The following is a 22,576-nucleotide window of genomic DNA, read 5'->3' as shown; positions in this document are numbered from 1 at the left end:
TAGGAACTAAACTTCTGATAGAATCTTAAAAAAAAATTAGGAAACAATAAACAAACAATAGTGTTAACTATACAAGGGTATACATTTATATATTTGTAGCTGAGGACACCGGGGCATGTCACACAATTAATACAGATTGAACGTCAGTTACGTGGGATAAATCGTGTAATAAATCTCGAGTTTAACTTTTGGTTCTTTTGTACTTCATGTTAATGCGAAGCGTCACGCAACCAAGCAACCAGTACGTCCCAAAGCTCTCTCTCTCTCTCTCTCTCTCTCTCTCTCTCATATTCAGATCAGCTCAGCATAATGTCAATAAAATAATTTTTATTTGTAATATGATTCACGAAGAGAAAGGATTGCAATTGAACGAGGACTTTTACTTTGCTTGACGTCTGTCAGATGTCTGGAATCGAAAATGTACGTCGCGTAACTTCAAGAATGCAAACGCAGGCGGCCTTTGAAACTCCTGTCGTCAAGGTAACCCCTCAAAGGTAAACATAAAGCTGTCTTCCCTTTTTTCTTCACCTGTATCGGAACAAACGCCGGGAGTCTTAAAATGTCCTTGTGGGAAATGGACAGTTTTTATAAAAGGAATGGATATGGGATCCAGGAATGGTCAGAAGGATCGAAGTATGAAGGAGAATTTAAAAATAACCTGAAACATGGCACTGGTGTTTACACATGGCCGAATGGAGAGGTATGGTTAAATGAAACTGAAAACCAGTTTTGTCTAAGAGAAAGTTTTAGTAAATTGTTCAGTCAGGAATAAAGCAATAAAACATTTTAAAATAGAAACCCCATCTTTATAATTATTATATCTTTGATTTGATCAAAAAACATACTGGTGCACTTTCCAGTGTAAACATCAGATGTTCTGCATTTTGACACCCATATAATTGATTATTTTTTTGTTTGTTTTAAGTTCTTTAAAGGTTCATTTTTTAGGGATTGTCGTCATGGAAATGGCATGTACTCTTGGCCGGATGGGTCAAAGTTCACTGGAAAGTTTTATTTGAACCATAAGGAGGGTTATGGTGTTCACGTTTTTCCCGACGGATGGACCTTTCAGGTAAAATAATTCCCTTCAGCCTTTATTTTCTCATTTACATTTGTCTTGACACACAACATGTACACTATATTTCAGTTTATAGTTTAAAACAAAAGCTGTTCCACCCATCTAAACAGGGTCTGTATCATGCCGATGAACGCTTTGGGCCCGGGATCATGACGTACCCGGATGGGCGACAGGACGTGGGCCTTTGGCACAGACAGAGGTTGGTGCGACTCTGTACGAGCCTGGAGGGCGGATTTACCCTGAGAGACTTTCCTGAACACATGGCCAGACTACCCAAGAAACAACTTCCGGTCCCACCTCATCTTCTCACGATGGATGATGATACAGGTTCTGCACTGGATCATGCTCCATCAGAGGAGGAGGAACGTTTCATCCGGCCTCCAGACATTGAGCAGTACACTACAGACTCAGACCACCTGCCTGTCCCCAGAGGTCTACGTCGGGATCTAGATTTGCACTTTTTTGGTAGGAGTGACATCAGCACATGGCAAAACATAGATGACATGCCTTTACAGCAGCGCATGAATCGACACATTCAAAGACACAGGTATCTATCTATCTATCTATCTATCTATCTATCTATCTATCTATCTATCTATCTATCTATCTATCTATCTATCTATCTATCTATCTATCTATCTATCTATCTATCTATCTATCTATCTATCTATCTATCTATCTATCTATCTATCTATCTATCTATCTATCTATCTATCTATCTATCTATCTATCTATCTATCTATCTATCTATCTATCTATCTATCTATCTATCTATCTATCTATCTATCTATCTATCTATCTATCTATCTATCTATCTATCTATCTATCTATCTATGCATCTATCCAGATTTGAGATTGATGCATTAGACTGGGATGTCGCTGCAGTCTTGAACATGAACAGGGGTCAGTTTGGACCCAAAGGCCCTCTTGAGCTGAACTCAGAGAGACTGATCAAGGAGGCTTCAGTTGGTGAGAAAAATAATGTTAGCAAAATGCTCAGAAACGGAGACATTCATCCTGACGTTACTGATGCCCGGGGACACACAGCTCTCATCGCAGCCACGGTATGATTCACAATCTAACATAGAAAATGATCTTTGACTAGTTTTCTGTTGTTGTTGTTGTGTCACCTCTAATAAAGAAACCATAAATCTAATAATTTACCATATTTAATTTATTTTAAACAATGTTATAATAATAATGATAAGGATAATGATACATGTGGATTTGATTTGACAAAATTTTCAACTATGTTTACCAGCAGAGGGCAGCATTGCTGTATAGTTCTAAAATTTGTGTTATACCAAATAAAACTAGATTTGATGGGATGGTTCATCAATAAATACAAATTCTGTCATCAATTATTTATCCTCATGTCATCAAAATTACAAAAGAAGGTATTTTGAGAAATGTCTCGGTGCTTTTGTGTCCACACAATGGAAGTCAATGGGGGTCAATGTTGTTTGTTTTCCAACATTCTTCAAAATATCTTCTTTTGTGTTCTGCAGATGAAATAAAGCTTTGGAATGACACAAGGGTGAATAAACAATGAAAATAAATCCTTTTGGGGTTGTTCATTTTCAATTTAATAAAACACGCAACCTTACAATTGCATAATTGATGATAATCATGCGAAAAGAATGGCGTTTGTGATATTTTGAACACTGCAGGCCAATTGTCATGATGACATCATCCACTTCCTGTTGGACCGCGGGGTAGATGTAGATAAGTTAAATGATGAAGGCATGTCTGCTCTGGCGGTTTGCAATGTCCTTTACTATCCACACCAGTCTTTACATGAGACACTTGCTGAAAAAACACCCCAGAACCTCTGTGCAGACTTACAGGTAAATAACACAGAAGAGGATATGCTTGACTATAATGTCATTATTAGGGGTTGAGGTTCATTGTGACAAACACTTGTGTTTACTATGACCAACCAAAGAGCCTCAAAATCTCTGAGGAACCCGAGGCGGATCATCCACCTGGGCGTGAACAAGATACACCAACATTAGAACCAAATGCTCAGATGATGTGCCAGATTGGAACAGTGACCCCTGCAGACAGTCAGGAGACAGTGAGCAAAACTGCTCATCTGAAGACAGAGTTAGTACACTTCTGTATGTCTGTCTGTCTCTGTATTTATCTATCCATCTTTTTGTTGTTTTATTATTGATTGTCTGTTCTGATAGAGAGCAGAAACAATGGGTTACAATGAAGCTCCTTCTGGATAGAGGAGCGGACCCGAATGCCTCTAGCATCCCCATGCCCGCCATTTTCCTCGCTGTCAAAGCTGCTCATGTTGAAGGGGTCCGTCGTCTTGTTCTGTGTGGAGCCCGTACAGATATACCTTTACCTCCAGAGGTGAGGCTTGTCCTCTCATCTCCAAGAACTATGCTGGTTTTTTATCATTACTATTATTATTAACAACTTTTTTTAAATATGACTGATTTTCTGCATTAGTGAGATATGATAGAAGAAAAAACATTGGGTGTTCAGAGGTGTACTTTGCAAAATGAAGTGTTGTGTTTTTATTAACGTAGAATGAGCTATTTCTATCTATATACACCAGGGGTCCACTAACATGGAAAGAAGGGAAGGCGTGAAGACATCTTAGTCATGTGTCAGCCTGTTATGATTTGTTATCTTCTGTTTATATTCTGTTCTTTTCTCTCCATGTCAGCAAAAGGGTCTGTACCCCCTTCACATAGCAGCAGGTTTACCTGGAGCCGAGGCTCCACAGATCACAGAACTCCTTCTGCACGCCCTGGCGGACCCTGATGTCAAAGCTCAGGATGCGGATGAGGTCTATGAACTAGATGAGGTCAGTGGAAATATTGCTAAAACATACATATTTACATATACACTTTTTTGGCTCATATCTGTATCTGGAATCACCACCTTCTTGTTTCTCTTATCGAACAAATATAAAGCCTCAGAACATGTCTGAGCCCCAGACTTTTGATACTATGCATTTCACGGCTTCTGGATCCCTGGCAACGTTCAACAGACCTATGGCTGAGCCTACAGAAGAAGGAGGGAGGACACCACTGCATGTCGCCTGCCAAAGAGACTCAGAATATACTGTAAGTCCATTCAAAGCACTGTTATGATATAAGCTTCAATGTTACAAATATTTGATCATGCGTGATGACCATTAATGGCTGGTGGGATTGTGGGCGGAACTTGATTTTATTAAACAGGATTTCATTGCATTGTGAAAGAGGGGCTTTGATATTATTGGTGGATATGAATGTTTCCTCACTTTTTTATTTGATTTTATTGATTTGCTTTACTTTAGTATTTAAATTCATATGTTTTATTTAAAAAATAATTTTTATATAATTCACTTCTTAAATTCACTTTTTATTTCCTTTTTATCTAATTTAATTGTTAAGTAAAGTTTTATTTTTGATATTACTTGTTTTTTTCATTTTATTTCATTTTTTATTATTTAATTTAATTTAATTTAATTTTTTATTTACTAGTTTAAGTTTAGTTTTATTTGATATTACTTAATTTCATTTTTTTTTATGTACTAGTTTTTTATTATTTAATGTACTATTTTATTTGATCAACACATTTTTTTCAGATCGCTCGAGATGTCGTGGCCCTACTCCTTTCTCATAAAGCAGCCACCAACCATCTATGGAGCGGACATTCACCATTGTCTCTTGCCATTGCAAGTGGTAACAACCTCGTATGTGAAGATATTTAAGTATAATAAAAAATGATAAATAGCATAGATACATTTACAACATAAGTGCTTATAAGGGTGAGAGTGATTCTGCAATTGTTACTGTGGGATTTGAAACACGACCGCATCAATGTGCTGTGTTTATTACACCGGTTTTTCCAGGCTCTGGATGAACTGCTCGCCGCAGGGGCCGATCCTAATCTCCGGCTCGCTGGTCGCTTGGGCAGCGCTCTCTGTACCCTTGCCAACATCAGCTACGACCGCGGGCCAGAAGCGCGCAACCAAATCAACCTAGTATTCCTGTTCAGCTGATTAGCACTTGCCTTCTGTTCAACCTTATACCAGGAAGGGAAATACAACGACATAAAATAACACTCTTTCTCCGTTTTGCTCCATTAAGCTCGAGAAGCTGATCAAAGCTGGCGCTGACATCCTCATGCCCGTCGTGGTAGGCAAGGGACACAGGTGCAGCTTGGGAACAGTGGTGGATTATGCTCACCACGCATTCAAGCAGGTGCACTTTTCATCGCCACCTCATCCCTTGTTCCAGATCGGCCTTAATCTCATTTATTACCTCAAGTAATTATGATTCTCTCACCAGGACAAGCGCGTGTCCCAAACCCCTTACCATGCCCTCAACAAGCGTGAGAGGAAAGCTTATAACGCCCGATGCCAGTTGCTAAACCTCATGGGAGATCTTCTGAGACAGGCTGCTATACGGATGGAGAGACGCCGTGTGGAGGAGGAAGAGAGCCAGGGCATATTGAGTAAGACAGGAATGTGCAACTTTTATGAATTTTGTGTTTATGGTTAACAATTTGTGTGTTTGTTATTTGAAGGTGTCAGTCCGACAGATAAGTTTGTGTACACTGGAGCAGGAGGCAGTCGGAGTCTGCTAAGCTCCCCTGAGAAAAATATCAGGAGTGTCAGTAAAGAGCAGAGACAAAGAGCGCTGAGGTACGCACAACCTTAACTATTATAAAATGATCTTTTAAAAGAGAAATGCTTTTCTGTGAGTCTACGAACTCTATTCTGAAGCGTACAATGCTTTATAGGTATGCTTAAAGACTGCATGAAATCAAACGTAATTACTTTATTTGTCTCTGAAATTACTTTTAATTTTGCTGTCCTGGAGATACTGTGAGTGTAAAAGCTCTCCACGTTTGTGGTTTTACTTTCAGAAAACCTCTCTTCAAATATTGCTACCAGTGCGGCCGGTCAGTGGGAGTGGTCCTGTCGGCGTGTAGCCGATGCCAGGAGGTCTTTTACTGCAGCAAGAGTTGCAAAATGAAGGCCTGGGACAAGATCCACAAAGACGAGTGTATCCGCGTGCCAGGTCGGTAAAATGATGATTTCAACTAAAGTAACCAAATAAACTTCATCTTATTCGATTAAAATTGATGTATTGGCATGAAAATTAGCTATTGTTATCGTCTGCTGTTATTGGAAGGGTCCGAAACTTTTTGCCGCAGCTGCCAACGGCATGGATTGAGACAGTCGCCATATCTTATTGACAATAACCGTGATATAAATAACCATAATTTTTGTATATTGTGTTAATATACAAAATACAACAATGCAAAATATTATTATTTATTTATGATTATTAATATTGTAAAAAAATAAAGAAAAGAGATGAATTTGACGATAAACTATATATTTTTTAATATAACAATATCGTTATCATGAAGTTTTGTCTATGATAATTGTGTAGTAAGAAATCTGATAATGTTAGTGCATAGCACGGTTTAAATAACTGCCAGCCATATGAACTTTTATCAGTTATGGGATGAACCATTATTTGATTTATTTTAGGGTTGTCAAACGATTAATCGCATCCATAATAAAAGTTTGCGTTTACATAATATATGTCTGTCTACAAACTTTTTTTCTGGATGCAATGAATCGTTTGACAGCCCTAATTTATTTGTTTTGCTGTTGTGTTAGAGATTAAACTGTATGAAGCTTTAGAAAAAAACAGACACAAAATGTAGTTGTGAGCAGAGGATCATGTTTTGAAACCAGATGATCTTAGGGGGTTTCAGTACGAAATGAGAAATGAGCCTCTCCTGCAAAGGTCCACTCTTCTGAGAATACACCGACTATAGATGCACTCCTCCATAACAACAATGTTATTTAGTAAGGAATAAAGGTCGCTCTACTAGAACAAATTAAGGTCCATCAAATGAAACCACAGGTTTAGCCGGGCACACAGGAACTTGGCAGAACCTGATTGGGTATATTCGGGTTGTTCACAATATGTTTTTCTCAGGAGGATTTGTCCATGCAGTGTCTCCACTGCAATGCTGGATGCAAGAAAAAATTTAACATCAAACCCTTCCAAAACGTATAATATAAAGTATTTGAATTATAATAGACAGTTTTAGAGGAAACAACATAAACGTTATGTGGGCCAAAGTTCTGGTAGACCTCCGCAAAGAACCAATGATTGTTCAGTAGTTTTAATGTAATACAATTAATATACAATAAAATATTAACATAAATGAATATTAATATAAATTTAATAGGAAACTTATTTTTTTAATATTATTACCGAACACTTCGTGCAAGACGCATCTAATGAAACCGTCTAAATTAGAATTTAGAACAATTGTTTTCTATTTTCAATTTTTTAATAAATATATAAAACAATAGAATAAAAACAAAAGAAAAATTATTATTAGATAAAATAATGTTTTTTTATCATATTTTATTCTATAAATGTATTAAGAAGTCGAACAGATGGGATACTTAAACTCCTGGTCAGCAAGCGAGCATAATTATCATTCAATGGCTGCTTTATTTATAAGCGAGATGACCTAATTCACCTTTTTATTTTTTCCATAGTGACGAGTGGAAAAAGCAACAGAAGTAAATGCATTTCCAGCGAACGGCGTCCACCTCTGTCAGCCAAAGACGCTAAAGCCAAGACCTTCCACCCGAACGTGACCCCAGAAATCCAAGATTGTGACCCCAAAGAAAATTACAGTTTTATATAAGGACAGTTACAAAGGTTTTGTAAAAGAAAATTTCACTTCTATTATTTCTTGTTACGTAAGGTTGTGGCCTCACATTTAAAGAGTACAAACTGTCATTTAATAAGCTGAAGCCACAAACATACAAATAATATTTCCATTTTGTTTGAACAACTGTGCATTTTTTATTTACTTAAAACAGACGAAATTTACAAATCAAAATAATAGGGCTGAAAACAAATCAAAATGTCCAAAGCACACATCTCCGCATCTCTCATACACGCTCAAGCGTGTGTTCAATCTGCCAATGACATACAGAACGTGTTAATGGTCCAAAGTCCGTTCATCGAGTCATGCGTTCAACTAAGACTATACAATGTGCTTTAATTGATTTAAACTGGACAACCCGAGTACAAAAACCAGCCCTCCTGTGATATAATCCACCGCATCGTACAGTACATTCTCCACTGAGGTTACATTCCACAACTTTGTACATTGTTTCACATATCATATCTGTCCCACCAATTCAGGCCTTGATTCATTTAACGGCAGTTGTGCATCAACGGTATTATAAACAAACATCATACGAAACGTGAAGAAGATTTTATTTAACATCTTTCAATGCAATTTTTAGGGGATTGGGGATGCGTTAGAAAGTTTGAAGTGTACTCTCACTAATAGTTCTTATATAATCTTTCTTATGAATCAACTTTGTGTTAAAGTGTCACTGCCACGCATTTAGTTATTTGTATTGCTCTGGAATCAAAAATCATTAAAGTTGTCGCAGTGCCTTAGGAACTTTCATTAAAAGTGATTGATGTTTATTATTTTAAAATGGTACATTCTGTATATGACTGCTTCCCTTGAGCTTTGGCTAAAAATTAAATTTCATTCAAGGCAATTTGATTCATTCAAGACTGACACATGGTTCTGTTTAACTCATAAGTACAGTATGCAGTCTGTGCGAAAAGTTCTTGACATTCCCAATTTATAATTTGTGCGAGTCTGAGCAATAACCTACTCAAGAAATATTTATTGGATTGTTTTTTTGTATGTTTTGTTTGTATATCTTCAGATCTGTATTCACATTTACAATTTTCCTCTTTTTTGATTTTGTGGTACGATTTGACACAAGATATTTCCTCAAAATTTTTAAATTGACTATTTAAAAGATTTTTTTTAGATTTCAGATTATGATTTCTTCACACAATACACAGCAAAATTATATTTTAATTCATGCTCAAACCTTTGTGCAAACATGAGTTGTAGTTGGGGAATGAGATGAACAAAGAATTGTGCGCAAATTGCTTTGGAGAACCTCCATCCTTCCTGTCCACCTTATCTTTTAACATTCAAAAGGGAAAAAAACGAGTTGTCAATTGATGTATCAAGTCAGAAATTAAATCTGACAGATCACAAGCATAAAAAACAAAAAAATCCATCTCCCCCTATTTTCATGGTCGCCTCTGTATTCGAGAGGAAAAATGTTCGTTCATCCACAAGGTTCTTTTTTATTTTGGCAATTTTATTAGCTCACCATTTCTCGTTTTTTTCTATGCATTTTTTACATTCCTTGCTCGGCTCCACCCTATCCAAATTTTCCTCCAAAAGATGCCAAAGTTTGATTCAGCTGCAGCACAATGTGCATTGCCGTCTGAGAAACAGACACGCGAGTAAAAGAACCAGTAAGATGACGGAAGGCTGGATCTGTATAGCCGAGCTCTTGACTTTTTTGTTGTTGGGGCCATAAGCGAAGTGATTGGGCCTGTCGTTTTTCGGCCCGAAGACCGGCGGCCTGCCCCGAATACACAGTTGGTCCGCACACATGCCGCTTCCAGAGCCACTGAAATCATCACCTGCATTATGGAAAAAGATGATTACTTTGGTACAAATTATATAAGTAATAATTCTTGCTATGTGATATTTAATTGATCTGATATTAAGGGGGACTTAAGAAATTTTCACACAATTTAGCCTTAAAAGCCTTAGAATAGTGCTACAATTATTATCATTTGACCATAAGGCATAATATTGTTTTTTGTGTAATGTTTCACAGCAACAAAAAAATCTAATAACTGTAAAAAAATAAAACGACAACATAAAATACAACAGATAAAAAATCCTGATCAGTATATTCAAATATTGTGATACTTATCATTTAAAAATTATTTTAAAGTTTTAAATATCCTTTAATCAAGAGACATTTACTTACAGCAAGACAGTGTTAGCTTTTTGAAAAACATATCTTAATTTTTAAGCGTATGTTTTTCTTTCCCTTATTGGCAAGCAATTTTTGTTAACAAAAACGTGCACGGATGACTAACAAATAAGCGAGTCTTATGCTTCCATCCTTTCAATCTTAAATGAATATTGTTTTGATATTTTTACTAGAATTTAACACAAAAATACTGATTAAGAAAGAAGTGTAACTATTATGCGCATTTCATTTCTGTAACGTTATATGGACGTTTGTTAAACGTATTTTAAACACATGCTATATATTTTATACATAAGCTTACTGGTGTCTTGAAAGTCCACGTCGTTTCCGTTCAAGGCGTTTCTCAGGCGATTGGACATGATCTTTAACAGCATGATCTGTTGACGTATGGTCCTGTCTGGCTTGGTGATGTCAATCTCCACCTCCGGGTTATTAATCTGATTGGCCAGCCCGTCACCCATGACCTCAGGGAGGTAACTGAATCGAAATCAATACATATAATAATAATAAATATTACAGATAATAGTTTTCAAACAGTTACTATTACTAAATGACACCTACTAAATTAAATACAATTTACAGGATGCTTTACAAATGCATTGGACACAAAACTATAGTTAGGAACTAAACTTCTGATAGAATCTTAAAAAAAAATTAGGAAACAATAAACAAACAATAGTGTTAACTATACAAGGGTATACATTTATATATTTGTAGCTGAGGACACCGGGGCATGTCACACAATTAATACAGATTGAACGTCAGTTACGTGGGATAAATCGTGTAATAAATCTCGAGTTTAACTTTTGGTTCTTTTGTACTTCATGTTAATGCGAAGCGTCACGCAACCAAGCAACCAGTACGTCCCAAAGCTCTCTCTCTCTCTCTCTCTCTCTCTCTCTCATATTCAGATCAGCTCAGCATAATGTCAATAAAATAATTTTTATTTGTAATATGATTCACGAAGAGAAAGGATTGCAATTGAACGAGGACTTTTACTTTGCTTGACGTCTGTCAGATGTCTGGAATCGAAAATGTACGTCGCGTAACTTCAAGAATGCAAACGCAGGCGGCCTTTGAAACTCCTGTCGTCAAGGTAACCCCTCAAAGGTAAACATAAAGCTGTCTTCCCTTTTTTCTTCACCTGTATCGGAACAAACGCCGGGAGTCTTAAAATGTCCTTGTGGGAAATGGACAGTTTTTATAAAAGGAATGGATATGGGATCCAGGAATGGTCAGAAGGATCGAAGTATGAAGGAGAATTTAAAAATAACCTGAAACATGGCACTGGTGTTTACACATGGCCGAATGGAGAGGTATGGTTAAATGAAACTGAAAACCAGTTTTGTCTAAGAGAAAGTTTTAGTAAATTGTTCAGTCAGGAATAAAGCAATAAAACATTTTAAAATAGAAACCCCATCTTTATAATTATTATATCTTTGATTTGATCAAAAAACATACTGGTGCACTTTCCAGTGTAAACATCAGATGTTCTGCATTTTGACACCCATATAATTGATTATTTTTTTGTTTGTTTTAAGTTCTTTAAAGGTTCATTTTTTAGGGATTGTCGTCATGGAAATGGCATGTACTCTTGGCCGGATGGGTCAAAGTTCACTGGAAAGTTTTATTTGAACCATAAGGAGGGTTATGGTGTTCACGTTTTTCCCGACGGATGGACCTTTCAGGTAAAATAATTCCCTTCAGCCTTTATTTTCTCATTTACATTTGTCTTGACACACAACATGTACACTATATTTCAGTTTATAGTTTAAAACAAAAGCTGTTCCACCCATCTAAACAGGGTCTGTATCATGCCGATGAACGCTTTGGGCCCGGGATCATGACGTACCCGGATGGGCGACAGGACGTGGGCCTTTGGCACAGACAGAGGTTGGTGCGACTCTGTACGAGCCTGGAGGGCGGATTTACCCTGAGAGACTTTCCTGAACACATGGCCAGACTACCCAAGAAACAACTTCCGATCCCACCTCAACTTCTCACGATGGATGATGATACAGGTTCTGCACTGGATCACGCTCCATCAGAGGAGGAGGAACGTTTCATCCGGCCTCCAGACATTGAGCAGTACACTACAGACTCAGACCACCTGCCTGTCCCCAGAGGTCTACGTCGGGATCTAGATTTGCACTTTTTTGGTAGGAGTGACATCAGCACATGGCAAAACATAGATGACATGCCTTTACAGCAGCGCATGAATCGACACATTCAAAGACACAGGTATCTATCTATCTATCTATCTATCTATCTATCTATCTATCTATCTATCTATCTATCTATCTATCTATCTATCTATCTATCTATCTATCTATCTATCTATCTATCTATCTATCTATCTATCTATCTATCTATCTATCCATCCATCCATCCATCCATCCATCCATCCATCCATCCATCCATCCATCCATCCATCCATCCATCCATCCATCCATCCATCCATCCATCCATCCATCCATCCATCCATCCATCCATCCATCCATCCATCCATCCATCCATCCATCCATCCATCCATCCATCCATCCATCCATCCATCCATCCATCCATCCATCCATCCATCCATCCATCCATCCATCCATCCATCCATCCATCCATCCATCTATCTATCTATCTATCTATCATCTATCCATCCATCCATCCATCCATCATCTATCATCTATCATCTATCATCTATCATCTATCATCTATCATCTATCATCTATCATCTATCATCTATCATCTATCATCTATCTATCTATCATCTATCTATCTATCTATCTATCTATCTATCTATCTATCTATCTATCTATCTATCTATCTATCTATCTATCTATCTATCTATCTATCTATCTATCTATCTATCTATCTATCTATCTATCTATCTATTATCTATCCATCCATCCATCCATCCATCCATCCATCCATCTATCATCTATCATCTATCATCTATCATCTATCATCTATCATCTATCATCTATCATCTATCATCTATCATCTATCATCTATCATCTATCTATCTATCTATCTATCCAGATTTGAGATTGATGCATTAGACTGGGATGTCGCTGCAGTCTTGAACATGAACAGGGGTCAGTTTGGACCCAAAGGCCCTCTTGAGCTGAACTCAGAGAGACTGATCAAGGAGGCTTCAGTTGGTGAGAAAAATAATGTTAGCAAAATGCTCAGAAACGGAGACATTCATCCTGACGTTACTGATGCCCGGGGACACACAGCTCTCATCGCAGCCACGGTATGATTCACAATCTAACATAGAAAATGATCTTTGACTAGTTTTCTGTTGTTGTTGTTGTGTCACCTCTAATAAAGAAACCATAAATCTAATAATTTACCATATTTAATTTATTTTAAACAATGTTATAATAATAATGATAAGGATAATGATACATGTGGATTTGATTTGACAAAATTTTCAACTATGTTTACCAGCAGAGGGCAGCATTGCTGTATAGTTCTAAAATTTGTGTTATACCAAATAAAACTAGATTTGATGGGATGGTTCATCAATAAATACAAATTCTGTCATCAATTATTTATCCTCATGTCATCAAAATTACAAAAGAAGGTATTTTGAGAAATGTCTCGGTGCTTTTGTGTCCACACAATGGAAGTCAATGGGGGTCAATGTTGTTTGTTTTCCAACATTCTTCAAAATATCTTCTTTTGTGTTCTGCAGATGAAATAAAGCTTTGGAATGACACAAGGGTGAATAAACAATGAAAATAAATCCTTTTGGGGTTGTTCATTTTAAATTTAATAAAACACGCAACCTTACAATTGCATAATTGATGATAATCATGCGAAAAGAATGGCGTTTGTGATATTTTGAACACTGCAGGCCAATTGTCATGATGACATCATCCACTTCCTGTTGGACCGCGGGGTAGATGTAGATAAGTTAAATGATGAAGGCATGTCTGCTCTGGCGGTTTGCAATGTCCTTTACTATCCACACCAGTCTTTACATGAGACACTTGCTGAAAAAACACCCCAGAACCTCTGTGCAGACTTACAGGTAAATAACACAGAAGAGGATATGCTTGACTATAATGTCATTATTAGGGGTTGAGGTTCATTGTGACAAACACTTGTGTTTACTATGACCAACCAAAGAGCCTCAAAATCTCTGAGGAACCCGAGGCGGATCATCCACCTGGGCGTGAACAAGATACACCAACATTAGAACCAAATGCTCAGATGATGTGCCAGATTGGAACAGTGACCCCTGCAGACAGTCAGGAGACAGTGAGCAAAACTGCTCATCTGAAGACAGAGTAAGTACACTTCTGTATGTCTGTCTGTCTCTGTATTTATCTATCCATCTTTTTGTTGTTTTATTATTGATTGTCTGTTCTGATAGAGAGCAGAAACAATGGGTTACAATGAAGCTCCTTCTGGATAGAGGAGCGGACCCGAATGCCTCTAGCATCCCCATGCCCGCCATTTTCCTCGCTGTCAAAGCTGCTCATGTTGAAGGGGTCCGTCGTCTTGTTCTGTGTGGAGCCCGTACAGATATACCTTTACCTCCAGAGGTGAGGCTTGTCCTCTCATCTCCAAGAACTATGCTGGTTTTTTATCATTACTATTATTATTAACAACTTTTTTTAAATATGACTGATTTTCTGCATTAGTGAGATATGATAGAAGAAAAAACATTGGGTGTTCAGAGGTGTACTTTGCAAAATGAAGTGTTGTGTTTTTATTAACGTAGAATGAGCTATTTCTATCTATATACACCAGGGGTCCACTAACATGGAAAGAAGGGAAGGCGTGAAGACATCTTAGTCATGTGTCAGCCTGTTATCATTTGTTATCTTCTGTTTATATTCTGTTCTTTTCTCTCCATGTCAGCAAAAGGGTCTGTACCCCCTTCACATAGCAGCAGGTTTACCTGGAGCCGAGGCTCCACAGATCACAGAACTCCTTCTGCACGCCCTGGCGGACCCTGATGTCAAAGCTCAGGATGCGGATGAGGTCTATGAACTAGATGAGGTCAGTGGAAATATTGCTAAAACATACATATTTACATATACACTTTTTTGGCTCATATCTGTATCTGGAATCACCACCTTCTTGTTTCTCTTATCGAACAAATATAAAGCCTCAGAACATGTCTGAGCCCCAGACTTTTGATACTATGCATTTCACGGCTTCTGGATCCCTGGCAACGTTCAACAGACCTATGGCTGAGCCTACAGAAGAAGGAGGGAGGACACCACTGCATGTCGCCTGCCAAAGAGACTCAGAATATACTGTAAGTCCATTCAAAGCACTGTTATGATATAAGCTTCAATGTTACAAATATTTGATCATGCGTGATGACCATTAATGGCTGGTGGGATTGTGGGCGGAACTTGATTTTATTAAACAGGATTTCATTGCATTGTGAAAGAGGGGCTTTGATATTATTGGTGGATATGAATGTTTCCTCACTTTTTTATTTTATTTTATTGATTTGCTTTACTTTAGTATTTAAATTCATATGTTTTATTTAAAAAATAATTTTTATATAATTCACTTCTTAAATTCACTTTTTATTTCCTTTTTATCTAATTTAATTGTTAAGTAAAGTTTTATTTTTGATATTACTTGTTTTTTTCATTTTATTTTATTTCATTTTTTATTATTTAATTTAATTTAATTTAATTTTTTATTTACTAGTTTAAGTTTAGTTTTATTTGATATTACTTAATTTCATTTTTTTTTATGTACTAGTTTTTTATTATTTAATGTACTATTTTATTTGATCAACACATTTTTTTCAGATTGCTCGAGATGTCGTGGCCCTACTCCTTTCTCATAAAGCAGCCACCAACCATCTATGGAGCGGACATTCACCATTGTCTCTTGCCATTGCAAGTGGTAACAACCTCGTATGTGAAGATATTTAAGTATAATATAAAATGATAAATAGCATAGATACATTTACAACATAAGTGCTTATAAGGGTGAGAGTGATTCTGCAATTGTTACTGTGGGATTTGAAACACGACCGCATCAATGTGCTGTGTTTATTACACCGGTTTTTCCAGGCTCTGGATGAACTGCTCGCCGCAGGGGCCGATCCTAATCTCCCGCTCGCTGGTCGCTTGGGCAGCGCTCTCTGTACCCTTGCCAACATCAGCTACGACCGCGGGCCAGAAGCGCGCAACCAAATCAACCTAGTATTCCTGTTCAGCTGATTAGCACTTGCCTTCTGTTCAACCTTATACCAGGAAGGGAAATACAACGACATAAAATAACACTCTTTCTCCGTTTTGCTCCACTAAGCTCGAGAAGCTGATCAAAGCTGGCGCTGACATCCTCATGCCCGTCGTGGTAGGCAAGGGACACAGGTGCAGCTTGGGAACAGTGGTGGATTATGCTCACCACGCATTCAAGCAGGTGCACTTTTCATCGCCACCTCATCCCTTGTTCCAGATCGGCCTTAATCTCATTTATTACCTCAAGTAATTATGATTCTCTCACCAGGACAAGCGCGTGTCCCAAACCCCTTACCATGCCCTCAACAAGCGTGAGAGGAAAGCTTATAACGCCCGATGCCAGTTGCTAAACCTCATGGGAGATCTTCTGAGACAGGCTGCTATACGGATGGAGAGACGCCGTGTGGAGGAGGAAGAGAGCCAGGGCATATTGAGTAAGACAGGAATGTGCAACTTTTATGAATTTTGTGTTTATGGTTAACAATTTGTGTGTTCGTTATTTGAAGGTGTCAGTCCGACAGATAAGTTTGTGTACACTGGAGCAGGAGGCAGTCGGAGTCTGCTAAGCTCCCCTGAGAAAAATATCAGGAGTGTCAGTAAAGAGCAGACACAAAGAGCGCTGAGGTACGCACAACCTTAACTATTATAAAATGATCTTTTAAAAGAGAAATGCTTTTCTGTGAGTCTACGAACTCTATTCTGAAGCGTACAATGCTTTATAGGTATGCTTAAAGACTGCATGAAATCAAACGTAATTACTTTATTTGTCTCTGAAATTACTTTTAATTTTGCTGTCCTGGAGATACTGTGAGTGTAAAAGCTCTCCACGTTTGTGGTTTTACTTTCAGAAAACCTCTCTTCAAATATTGCTACCAGTGCGGCCGGTCAGTGGGAGTGGTCCTGTCGGCGTGTAGCCGATGCCAGGAGGTCTTTTACTGCAGCAAGAGTTGCAAAATGAAGGCCTGGGACAAGATCCACAAAGACGAGTGTATCCGCGTGCCAGGTCGGTAAAATGATGATTTCAACTAAAGTAACCAAATAAACTTCATCTTATTCGATTAAAATTGATGTATTGGCATGAAAATTAGCTATTGTTATCGTCTGCTGTTATTGGAAGGGTCCGAAACTTTTTGCCGCAGCTGCCAACGGCATGGATTGAGACAGTCGCCATATCTTATTGACAATAACCGTGATATAAATAACCATAATTTTTGTATATTGTGTTAATATACAAAATACAACAATGCAAAATATTATTATTTATTTATGATTATTAATATTGTAAAAAAATAAAGAAAAGAGATGAATTTGACGATAAACTATATATTTTTTAATATAACAATATCGTTATCATGAAGTTTTGTCTATGATAATTGTGTAGTAAGAAATCTGATAATGTTAGTGCATAGCACGGTTTAAATAACTGCCAGCCATATGAACTTTTATCAGTTATGGGATGAACCATTATTTGATTTATTTTAGGGTTGTCAAACGATTAATCGCATCCATAATAAAAGTTTGCGTTTACATAATATATGTCTGTCTACAAACTTTTTTTCTGGATGCAATGAATCGTTTGACAGCCCTAATTTATTTGTTTTGCTGTTGTGTTAGAGATTAAACTGTATGAAGCTTTAGAAAAAAACAGACACAAAATGTAGTTGTGAGCAGAGGATCATGTTTTGAAACCAGATGATCTTAGGGGGTTTCAGTACGAAATGAGAAATGAGCCTCTCCTGCAAAGGTCCACTCTTCTGAGAATACACCGACTATAGATGCACTCCTCCATAACAACAATGTTATTTAGTAAGGAATAAAGGTCGCTCTACTAGAACAAATTAAGGTCCATCAAATGAAACCACAGGTTTAGCCGGGCACACAGGAACTTGGCAGAACCTGATTGGGTATATTCGGGTTGTTCACAATATGTTTTTCTCAGGAGGATTTGTCCATGCAGTGTCTCCACTGCAATGCTGGATGCAAGAAAAAATTTAACATCAAACCCTTCCAAAACGTATAATATAAAGTATTTGAATTATAATAGACAGTTTTAGAGGAAACAACATAAACGTTATGTGGGCCAAAGTTCTGGTAGACCTCCGCAAAGAACCAATGATTGTTCAGTAGTTTTAATGTAATACAATTAATATACAATAAAATATTAACATAAATGAATATTAATATAAATTTAATAGGAAACTTATTTTTTTAATATTATTACCGAACACTTCGTGCAAGACGCATCTAATGAAACCGTCTAAATTAGAATTTAGAACAATTGTTTTCTATTTTCAATTTTTTAATAAATATATAAAACAATAGAATAAAAACAAAAGAAAAATTATTATTAGATAAAATAATGTTTTTTTATCATATTTTATTCTATAAATGTATTAAGAAGTCGAACAGATGGGATACTTAAACTCCTGGTCAGCAAGCGAGCATAATTATCATTCAATGGCTGCTTTATTTATAAGCGAGATGACCTAATTCACCTTTTTATTTTTTCCATAGTGACGAGTGGAAAAAGCAACAGAAGTAAATGCATTTCCAGCGAACGGCGTCCACCTCTGTCAGCCAAAGACGCTAAAGCCAAGACCTTCCACCCGAACGTGACCCCAGAAATCCAAGATTGTGACCCCAAAGAAAATTACAGTTTTATATAAGGACAGTTACAAAGGTTTTGTAAAAGAGAATTTCACTTCTATTATTTCTTGTTACGTAAGGTTGTGGCCTCACATTTAAAGAGTACAAACTGTCATTTAATAAGCTTAAGCCACAAACATACAAATAATATTTCCATTTTGTTTGAACAACTGTGCATTTTTTATTTACTTAAAACAGACGAAATTTACAAATCAAAATAATAGGGCTGAAAACAAATCAAAATGTCCAAAGCACACATCTCCGCATCTCTCATACACGCTCAAGCGTGTGTTCAATCTGCCAATGACATACAGAACGTGTTAATGGTCCAAAGTCCGTTCATCGAGTCATGCGTTCAACTAAGACTATACAATGTGCTTTAATTGATTTAAACTGGACAACCCGAGTACAAAAACCAGCCCTCCTGTGATATAATCCACCGCATCGTACAGTACATTCTCCACTGAGGTTACATTCCACAACTTTGTACATTGTTTCACATATCATATCTGTCCCACCAATTCAGGCCTTGATTCATTTAACGGCAGTTGTGCATCAACGGTATTATAAACAAACATCATACGAAACGTGAAGAAGATTTTATTTAACATCTTTCAATGCAATTTTTAGGGGATTGGGGATGCGTTAGAAAGTTTGAAGTGTACTCTCACTAATAGTTCTTATATAATCTTTCTTATGAATCAACTTTGTGTTAAAGTGTCACTGCCACGCATTTAGTTATTGGTATTGCTCTGGAATCAAAAATCATTAAAGTTGTCGCAGTGCCTTAGGAACTTTCATTAAAAGTGATTGATGTTTATTATTTTAAAATGGTACATTCTGTATATGACTGCTTCCCTTGAGCTTTGGCTAAAAATTAAATTTCATTCAAGGCAATTTGATTCATTCAAGACTGACACATGGTTCTGTTTAACTCATAAGTACAGTATGCAGTCTGTGCGAAAAGTTCTTGACATTCCCAATTTATAATTTGTGCGAGTCTGAGCAATAACCTACTCAAGAAATATTTATTGGATTGTTTTTTTGTATGTTTTGTTTGTATATCTTCAGATCTGTATTCACATTTACAATTTTCCTCTTTTTTGATTTTGTGGTACGATTTGACACAAGATATTTCCTCAAAATTTTTAAATTGACTATTTAAAAGATTTTTTTTAGATTTCAGATTATGATTTCTTCACACAATACACAGCAAAATTATATTTTAATTCATGCTCAAACCTTTGTGCAAACATGAGTTGTAGTTGGGGAATGAGATGAACAAAGAATTGTGCGCAAATTGCTTTGGAGAACCTCCATCCTTCCTGTCCACCTTATCTTTTAACATTCAAAAGGGAAAAAAACGAGTTGTCAATTGATGTATCAAGTCAGAAATTAAATCTGACAGATCACAAGCATAAAAAACAAAAAAATCCATCTCCCCCTATTTTCATGGTCGCCTCTGTATTCGAGAGGAAAAATGTTCGTTCATCCACAAGGTTCTTTTTTATTTTGGCAATTTTATTAGCTCACCATTTCTCGTTTTTTTCTATGCATTTTTTACATTCCTTGCTCGGCTCCACCCTATCCAAATTTTCCTCCAAAAGATGCCAAAGTTTGATTCAGCTGCAGCACAATGTGCATTGCCGTCTGAGAAACAGACACGCGAGTAAAAGAACCAGTAAGATGACGGAAGGCTGGATCTGTATAGCCGAGCTCTTGACTTTTTTGTTGTTGGGGCCATAAGCGAAGTGATTGGGCCTGTCGTTTTTCGGCCCGAAGACCGGCGGCCTGCCCCGAATACACAGTTGGTCCGCACACATGCCGCTTCCAGAGCCACTGAAATCATCACCTGCATTATGGAAAAAGATGATTACTTTGGTACAAATTATATAAGTAATAATTCTTGCTATGTGATATTTAATTGATCTGATATTAAGGGGGACTTAAGAAATTTTCACACAATTTAGCCTTAAAAGCCTTAGAATAGTGCTACAATTATTATCATTTGACCATAAGGCATAATATTGTTTTTTGTGTAATGTTTCACAGCAACAAAAAAATCTAATAACTGTAAAAAAATAAAACGACAACATAAAATACAACAGATAAAAAATCCTGATCAGTATATTCAAATATTGTGATACTTATCATTTAAAAATTATTTTAAAGTTTTAAATATCCTTTAATCAAGAGACATTTACTTACAGCAAGACAGTGTTAGCTTTTTGAAAAACATATCTTAATTTTTAAGCGTATGTTTTTCTTTCCCTTATTGGCAAGCAATTTTTGTTAACAAAAACGTGCACGGATGACTAACAAATAAGCGAGTCTTATGCTTCCATCCTTTCAATCTTAAATGAATATTGTTTTGATATTTTTACTAGAATTTAACACAAAAATACTGATTAAGAAAGAAGTGTAACTATTATGCGCATTTCATTTCTGTAACGTTATATGGACGTTTGTTAAACGTATTTTAAACACATGCTATATATTTTATACATAAGCTTACTGGTGTCTTGAAAGTCCACGTCGTTTCCGTTCAAGGCGTTTCTCAGGCGATTGGACATGATCTTTAACAGCATGATCTGTTGACGTATGGTCCTGTCTGGCTTGGTGATGTCAATCTCCACCTCCGGGTTATTAATCTGATTGGCCAGCCCGTCACCCATGACCTCAGGGAGGTAACTGAATCGAAATCAATACATATAATAATAATAAATATTACAGATAATAGTTTTCAAACAGTTACTATTACTAAATGACACCTACTAAATTAAATACAATTTACAGGATGCTTTACAAATGCATTGGACACAAAACTATAGTTAGGAACTAAACTTCTGATAGAATCTTAAAAAAAAATTAGGAAACAATAAACAAACAATAGTGTTAACTATACAAGGGTATACATTTATATATTTGTAGCTGAGGACACCGGGGCATGTCACACAATTAATACAGATTGAACGTCAGTTACGTGGGATAAATCGTGTAATAAATCTCGAGTTTAACTTTTGGTTCTTTTGTACTTCATGTTAATGCGAAGCGTCACGCAACCAAGCAACCAGTACGTCCCAAAGCTCTCTCTCTCTCTCTCTCTCTCTCTCTCTCTCATATTCAGATCAGCTCAGCATAATGTCAATAAAATAATTTTTATTTGTAATATGATTCACGAAGAGAAAGGATTGCAATTGAACGAGGACTTTTACTTTGCTTGACGTCTGTCAGATGTCTGGAATCGAAAATGTACGTCGCGTAACTTCAAGAATGCAAACGCAGGCGGCCTTTGAAACTCCTGTCGTCAAGGTAACCCCTCAAAGGTAAACATAAAGCTGTCTTCCCTTTTTTCTTCACCTGTATCGGAACAAACGCCGGGAGTCTTAAAATGTCCTTGTGGGAAATGGACAGTTTTTATAAAAGGAATGGATATGGGATCCAGGAATGGTCAGAAGGATCGAAGTATGAAGGAGAATTTAAAAATAACCTGAAACATGGCACTGGTGTTTACACATGGCCGAATGGAGAGGTATGGTTAAATGAAACTGAAAACCAGTTTTGTCTAAGAGAAAGTTTTAGTAAATTGTTCAGTCAGGAATAAAGCAATAAAACATTTTAAAATAGAAACCCCATCTTTATAATTATTATATCTTTGATTTGATCAAAAAACATACTGGTGCACTTTCCAGTGTAAACATCAGATGTTCTGCATTTTGACACCCATATAATAGATTATTTTTT

General features: G+C 36.8%; 5 protein-coding genes across 5 annotated transcripts in view; 3 read left to right on the top strand and 2 right to left on the bottom strand.

Moving 5' to 3' along the window:
- Positions 1 to 89: 89 nt before the first annotated feature.
- On the top strand, positions 90 to 8,660 carry LOC130430777 (ankyrin repeat and MYND domain-containing protein 1-like). Its single transcript, XM_056759931.1, has 16 exons — positions 90 to 700; positions 926 to 1,072; positions 1,189 to 1,625; positions 1,926 to 2,142; positions 2,749 to 2,925; positions 3,024 to 3,184; positions 3,271 to 3,442; positions 3,762 to 3,902; positions 4,012 to 4,164; positions 4,671 to 4,778; positions 4,938 to 5,069; positions 5,176 to 5,289; positions 5,377 to 5,542; positions 5,615 to 5,732; positions 5,957 to 6,111; positions 7,623 to 8,660. The coding sequence occupies exons 1-16, from the start codon at positions 560 to 562 to the stop codon at positions 7,772 to 7,774; spliced, it is 2,691 nt and encodes an 896-aa protein (XP_056615909.1). The 5' UTR covers positions 90 to 559; the 3' UTR covers positions 7,775 to 8,660.
- Positions 8,661 to 8,962: 302 nt separating this feature from the next.
- LOC130430783 (glypican-1-like) lies at positions 8,963 to 11,043 on the bottom strand. Its single transcript, XM_056759936.1, has 3 exons — positions 10,968 to 11,043; positions 10,270 to 10,445; positions 8,963 to 9,606 (listed from the first exon to the last, which is right to left on the bottom strand). The coding sequence occupies exons 2-3, from the start codon at positions 10,427 to 10,429 to the stop codon at positions 9,377 to 9,379; spliced, it is 390 nt and encodes a 129-aa protein (XP_056615914.1). The 5' UTR covers positions 10,430 to 10,445; positions 10,968 to 11,043; the 3' UTR covers positions 8,963 to 9,376.
- A 90-nt stretch (positions 11,044 to 11,133) lies between these two features.
- LOC130430779 (ankyrin repeat and MYND domain-containing protein 1-like) lies at positions 11,134 to 19,738 on the top strand. The gene is made up of 16 exons (XM_056759933.1): positions 11,134 to 11,284; positions 11,510 to 11,656; positions 11,773 to 12,209; positions 12,999 to 13,215; positions 13,822 to 13,998; positions 14,097 to 14,257; positions 14,344 to 14,515; positions 14,835 to 14,975; positions 15,085 to 15,237; positions 15,749 to 15,856; positions 16,016 to 16,147; positions 16,254 to 16,367; positions 16,455 to 16,620; positions 16,693 to 16,810; positions 17,035 to 17,189; positions 18,701 to 19,738. Exons 1-16 carry the CDS (start codon positions 11,144 to 11,146, stop codon positions 18,850 to 18,852), a joined length of 2,691 nt encoding a protein of 896 aa, XP_056615911.1. The 5' UTR covers positions 11,134 to 11,143; the 3' UTR covers positions 18,853 to 19,738.
- A 302-nt stretch (positions 19,739 to 20,040) lies between these two features.
- On the bottom strand, positions 20,041 to 22,123 carry LOC130430781 (glypican-1-like). The gene is made up of 3 exons (XM_056759935.1): positions 22,048 to 22,123; positions 21,348 to 21,523; positions 20,041 to 20,684 (listed from the first exon to the last, which is right to left on the bottom strand). Exons 2-3 carry the CDS (start codon positions 21,505 to 21,507, stop codon positions 20,455 to 20,457), a joined length of 390 nt encoding a protein of 129 aa, XP_056615913.1. The 5' UTR covers positions 21,508 to 21,523; positions 22,048 to 22,123; the 3' UTR covers positions 20,041 to 20,454.
- Positions 22,124 to 22,213: 90 nt separating this feature from the next.
- The window catches only part of LOC130430778 (ankyrin repeat and MYND domain-containing protein 1-like), a 9,121-nt gene continuing 8,758 nt past the window's right edge, over positions 22,214 to 22,576 (top strand). The window contains exon 1 of the mRNA XM_056759932.1: positions 22,214 to 22,364. Within this exon, the coding sequence (XP_056615910.1) occupies positions 22,224 to 22,364 (141 nt within the window). The 5' untranslated portion in view covers positions 22,214 to 22,223. The remainder of the gene's footprint in view (positions 22,365 to 22,576) is intronic.

This window comes from Triplophysa dalaica, chromosome 10 (genome assembly GCF_015846415.1).
Source record: "Triplophysa dalaica isolate WHDGS20190420 chromosome 10, ASM1584641v1, whole genome shotgun sequence".
NCBI lineage: Eukaryota > Metazoa > Chordata > Actinopteri > Cypriniformes > Nemacheilidae > Triplophysa > Triplophysa dalaica.
Note: the sequence above shows the minus strand (reverse complement) of the source record. Positions and strands in the feature narration are given on the sequence as shown.